This window comes from Elephantulus edwardii, unplaced genomic scaffold, assembly GCF_000299155.1.
Source record: "Elephantulus edwardii isolate Elephantulus edwardi_28Jun2011 unplaced genomic scaffold, EleEdw1.0 scaffold00066, whole genome shotgun sequence".
Taxonomy (NCBI): Eukaryota; Metazoa; Chordata; class Mammalia; order Macroscelidea; family Macroscelididae; genus Elephantulus; species Elephantulus edwardii.
In genome coordinates, this window is record NW_006399816.1 from 9,091,697 (window position 1) to 9,097,696 (window position 6,000).

The following is a 6,000-nucleotide window of genomic DNA, read 5'->3' on the forward strand; positions in this document are numbered from 1 at the left end:
CAATAAAGCCAACATTAAAATTTTAAAAAGCTATCATTTCAGAATTTTAATGTCTTTAAAGTTTAAAAAATACAATCTGTTACCACCATTCTACACAGACAATGCATTTAACAGTTTATAAGCAATTTTACACTTCATTATTTGACTGTTATTAAAGGTATTATTCTAACCCATCCCATGGCCCCAATGTACAGACAACTGGGAATCTACAGAACCTTGAGTTATATATCAAATCATTTATCTCCATAAGCCTTTTTCTACTATCTCACATCACCTATTGATTTTCATATAGTTCACCAAAAGCAGTCACATTTCTTATCTATAGATATCGAAGAACTCATCCTGGAAACCTATGACCACTTTTGTATCTCATCCTAACAGGAAGGCAGAAGAGGGACTCAGTCCCTTTCTACTGACAACTCAGTTAAGACCCATCATGTATCAAACCGAACCTACAGCTATCCAGTCAATTCTGACTCATGGAGACCCTTCCAGGTTCTAACGCTGTCAATCTTTACAGGAGGAGGCTGCCCATTTTCTCCCTGGAGCTGTTGGCAGATTCAAACTTGCCAACCTTTCAGAAAGTAGCCCCAATCCATTACACACTATGCCACCAGGAATCCTCAATGGATCAGCAGTGGAAAAAGTTAATAAATACTAAAACTGAGATAATATAAAAAATTCACAAAAGCCTGAAAACTAACATGAAGAGCTGCTAAAGAAACTAAGGTTGATTCCTCTAAAAGGGAGAAGAGCAGAGGGAGTACCACAGACATGCACACATGAAATCTGTCATTAAATGTGTGAAGGTCTATCACAGAAAGGGAGAGTTGGGCTATATGATCAGTGCAACATAATATTGATTTAGCAAACATTTATTGTTAACCTAATGTTTCAATCTACCAGCTGCTCTGAGGAAGAAAGATGAGCGGTCAACTCCAGTGTGATTTACTGCCTCTGAAAACCTGCTGGAGGGTCAGCTGTGCATTGGTTCCAACTTGACGGTGCTTGACAACAACACCTCTCTGCGCTACATGCGTGTACCAACCTAAGGATACATAGGTGAATAAGACAAAGCCTCAAGAAGTCAGACCAGCAGAGGAGACCAAAAAAAAAAGTAACACAAGATGGAAAAATGAGTCACCAAGCTATAGGAACATAGAGGATGGCAACGATCCCTCTTCAGGGGAGGGGGTTTGTAAAGAAAAAGTCACTGAATAAATAAGAGTTTCAGAAGTAGACAAGATGGCAAATGGCATTAACAGGCAGAAAGAACAGCATGCACAAAAACATGGAAACATGAAGCAGTGGATGGGAGGAACATAAGGTACATATTAGGGGTGCCAAGAGATGAGGCTTCAAATAAGGAGTGGTAAAAACATAAATGGCCTCACAAGCTTCACACACACACACACACACAAATTCGATTCTAACACTCAAGCAATGTAAAACTAAAAAAAAAAAATTTAAACAGCAACATGATCAGGGAGGAAAAAAGTATTTAAGAAAGTCCATTCTGGCAAGAGAGCTGACTTCTAAAAACCAGCAGTGGAAACAAAGAGATTAGCTACCCAGCTGCTGTTATTAGTTCAGGTGAGGACAGAGATGAAAATTCAAGAAATATCGTTAAGAGGTTGAAAGCAAACAGAACTACTGCCAATGGGAATAATATAAAAATGAAGATCCAGGATGACCTGTTCATGGGCAGTAACTGGATGGTGATGTCCAATGCAGGTAACACAGGCAAAGAAGGCCAAGCATTTATCTCAACAAAGTGAGAGCCAGGATTAATTTGTTCTTATTTGGAAAAAGGAAATTGAATGTATGGGAGAAAAAGAGCAAAGATGAGTTTTTAGACTCACATAATGTAAATCTGTTCAGTGAGGCTACTCAACAGCATATGAATTAAGTCTGGTCTAGGTGAGCCATTAGCTACAGGTATAACTGAAAACAAGGAGAGTGCATACAAAACAAGAAAACTTTGTATATGCTGTTTAATGAGTTGTTGTTGTTGTAATGTGCTGTCAAGTCACCTGCGACTCACAGCAACCGTATGAACAATGGCCCTAAACCCTGCTCTATCCCTTGCCAATCTTACTGTCTCCGACACATCTATCCCCACTACCCCAGTGACTGAATCAATCCATCTCATCGAGGATCTTTCTCTCTTGCACTGTCCCTCCATCCTCCCAAGTATGACATCCCTCCAAGGACTGATCCCACCTTGCAACAAAAAACCTGAACTGATCAGGGAACTAAGTAATGAATCAAGAGATAAGAAGTTACTTTTTTTCTTTTTTAAGAAAAGGTAAGAAAAAAATTTCATGAATAGGGTAAAAAAAATCACAGTTGAAATAAACGTACTGCATAAAACAAAATTTCTAACAGAAATTACTCAAAACTAGAACTGACTGCCATGTAAGGTAATGGAAGTTTTATTCATTATCATGTAAAAGATTCAGACAGAAGCTACAAAGACAATCTATGAAGAATGTTTAGGAAATGCTTCTTTACCTAACTGTGAAGTACACTAACATCTCTGCAGTGCCTCTGAAGTCTAAATTATGGCTGGCCTTAAACCCATTTGAAAAAAAAAAAAAATTTAAAAACCACTTTATCAAATCCCTTTTCCCAACCTAACCAATGAATGATTTGTTTGATTTCTCTAAGTTGGGGGAGGGGTTTCTACATATCTCACGTAATTTATAAGCAACCAATAAAGCCGACTGCCACAGAGCTGCAATCCACTATGAGTCAAAACTGACTCAAGTAACAGTGTTTCATTTTGGGGGGGGGGGGTCAGGGGTAATTTTCACTTTATCAGCACAATTTCAAACTCAAATGATTTAATGTTGAAATAATAATTTAACACTGATTTCCAAGTGACTGCTTACATTGTTTTATTAGCTTAATAAAATTATTAGCACTTATAAAACTACTACCAAAACATCAAAAAGAAAGTCCACCTATTACTTAAAATACATAATATGAAAAAACTACCAATTTTACACACAGAATATTAATTAAGAGAAAGAAAGAACTTATGCCCCAAGAGAATTACATTTCTCTTGCCCATCCCCATGAAAAAGGGGTGAGATAGGTTCCCTACACCTCAGGGCTGAAAGGTATATTCAAAACCATGTGCAGGTTAAATGAACAAGTGGGAATCAAGACATTACAGGGATGCTATTTTGATACTAAGATACTGTTATTTATCTACTTGGACACTACTCATATTAGGTTTAAAGTTTTCTTTGGGTACTACTCACATTAGGTTGAAAGTTTTCTTTAATACTGCCCAAAGCCATACTGATCAAAGCAAAGTTTATTAGCCAAGTTACACTGCAGTGTGATTTTAAATATTATTTTATATTAAGTCAAGGGGGGAGAACTGTTTAGTGATTACAAGCTGACACTGGGCCTGATCAGGGGATTTTCAAATATAAAAATTTCACATCTCCGGTAAGGAAAGAAAATCTGTCAAAGGTTTATGATATGCCTCCATGCTCAAACAATATCAGATGACACACTCACTAGCCCTTCGACTATACCTATCCACTGCTACAGAACCCGTTCCCACTCATAGTGATAGGACAGAGCAGCACTTTCCCACAAGGTGTCAATGGCTATGAGTCTTTAAGGAAATAAAGAATGTCAAAGCTTCCTACAGTGCAGGTGGGTTTGAACCGCTGAACTTTTGATTAGTGTAGAGCACTTAATGACTGTGCCACCAAAATCCCTTCCCGCAACTATACAGTAAGAACTTTACTATCAGGTTTGCGATTTCAGTAACCGCATTAAAAATCAGCAAACAAAAAAAAGTGTTTCAAAGTAAATACACACATTTACTATGTTACTTGAAAACAACCTGCAAGTACTTAAAATCCGGTGTTTAGAAGTGGTTGGAAGGCTTTGAAACACAGTTGTAATTCCCAGGAAACAAACATTTTATAACGGAAACACTGTAGATAGAATCATTTGGAGCCATTCTCCAAGGTGTTCTCATCTTTAAATCAACACCACAGGTTGTGAGGGGGTAACTGTGTCCCTCTGCTTCCGCACACATGGGGATCCAATGCCTGCACGGGTGTCCCTCAAGATCTGCCAGCGCTCCCAGGGACTTCAGCTAGGAAATCCCTGGCCAGAAAATGCGGAGTTCAGCCCCCTCCCCCTTCCTTTCCAGAAAATTAATGAATTGGCCATACGATTGTTTATTTAATGAGGTGTGTAGTGGCCTCTACTGGTGCTAGTGTGAGCACAAGAATGTCCCACTCTTACAAGTGGGATGAGCATGGGGGAGGGGAGGGGAGAAAGACTAGGGGTGAACCTGCCCCCGGGTACAAAGCACTGAACTCGACCCCGGACCCTGGGACGCGCCCCCGCAACCGCGGCCGCCCCTCCCCCCGGCGGCGCCCCCTCCTGCTTATTTCACTCTCCACCATCCTCGACCCTCTTTCTCTCCGGCTACCACGACCCGACCGAAGCAGCGAAGTTCCTGCACGTTTCCTCCGGGATCCTAAACAAAAACGCCGCAGGCAGTGCCGCACCCCTGCCCCCACCCCGCACCCCGGCCGGCGCCCCCCGCGGGCCGCCGCTTACCTGGGGACTGCAGCGGGGAGCCACTCCTGGCAGCCGCGGCGCCCGGCTCCCGGCGCCCGAGCAGTAGCAAGCAGCAGAGCCAGAAGGAGGAGGTGCTGAGGAGTCGCTGGGCTCTCCGCTCCGCCGCCATCTCTTCCCCCGCGAGCGAGCGGCAGCGGCGGCGACAGCGCCGCGAGCCCTCGCCTCCTCCGCTCCCGCGCGCCTCAGCCGGTCCCTCGCTGCAGGCTCGGCTCCCGCGGCCGCTGCGGCCGCCGCCGCTGCCACTGCTCCGGCCCGGCCCGCACGACCCCTCTCGCAGGAGAGGAGACTTGGGGGCGCCTCCCTCCTGCAGGGGGGCGGGAAGGGGAGGAGAGCAAAAAAAGGGGAGTCAGTACATTCCGGGGCGGGAGGTGGGGGGTCGGTCTCCAGGTTCCAGGCGCCGCCACCCGCCGCCGACTCTGCCTCCACACACCAGTGCGAAGGGGGCGGAGAGCCGTGATCTACGGGGAAGGGGGGCGGGGGCCGGGGCGCACACTCACACACACGCGCGCACGCGCAGGCGCGCGCCTCCCTCGCCCGCACTCTGGGCTCCGCGCGCGGCACGCCCCCGCTCCAATCCCGGCTGCCGCCTCGCGGGCCGCAGCTGCTGGCGCGAGGGCCAACGTCGGGCCCGCTCCACTCCCCTCCCTCCCTGGAGCCGCGGACGGGTGCGTGGCGCGCGCCGGGCACTATTGCTGGCGTCAGGGAAACCCCGGAGAAGGGACTCAGCCTTCTCCTCCCGCCCTCTCGCCGCAGCAGCTCCTCGTCCCCACCTCGGCTTCCTCGCCCGGGGAAAAAAAATAGCCCCTTCTCACCTCCCTTGTCGCCTAGAGCTGCAGGGACCTGAGGGCAAGAGGCGATTCAGAGTCCAGGCTTGCCCTGCAGGCCCGTGCAGATCTACATCTCGATTCAGCCTGGGCCCAGGGCCTCTATATAGGGCCTCAGAGGAAACCGAATGGCCTCCGGGAGGAAACCTGGGTGCGCAGAGGGTCGGCGCGGGGATTTATGTGCTCGCCAAAAACAATAGCGATCCCGCCCGGCTCTGGCTGGGACCTGGCCCGGCCCGGTGGGAGGGCGCCGGCCGCATCGCCGCCGACCTCTCGCTTCCTGGCCGAGCCGCCCTCGCGCGTTTCCCCTGGACAGAGCCGGGGCCCATGGCCCCACTCACGCGGCTGGGACCCGGTCCAGGAAACAAGGGGCAGACAAAGGTGTCTGGCGTCCACTCTTTTCGTGCAGGGAGGTGCCAAGGCTCAACTCCATGGCTCTTTAGGGCTCGTCCTCTTGAGTGTAAAGGAAACCTTGGCAGGCACTTCACCTTTTCTTACCTGGGAGTCATATGTCTCCCAGGTAAACAACCAAGAGGAACAGGATTTGAAAACATTT

General features: G+C 47.3%; 1 protein-coding gene across 3 annotated transcripts in view; it reads right to left on the reverse strand.

Moving 5' to 3' along the window:
• Positions 1 to 4,873, reverse strand: part of NEO1 (neogenin 1) — a 247,473-nt gene extending 242,600 nt beyond the window's left edge. For 2 of the 3 annotated variants that reach the window (XM_006888321.1, XM_006888322.1), the window contains exon 1: positions 4,600 to 4,789. In XM_006888321.1, the coding sequence (XP_006888383.1) occupies positions 4,600 to 4,729 (130 nt within the window). In that variant the 5' untranslated portion in view covers positions 4,730 to 4,789. Of the gene's footprint in view, positions 1 to 4,599 lie in introns of all 3 variants that reach the window. The other variant, XM_006888320.1, reaches the window with a different exon arrangement.
• Between the last annotated feature and the right edge of the window lie 1,127 nt (positions 4,874 to 6,000).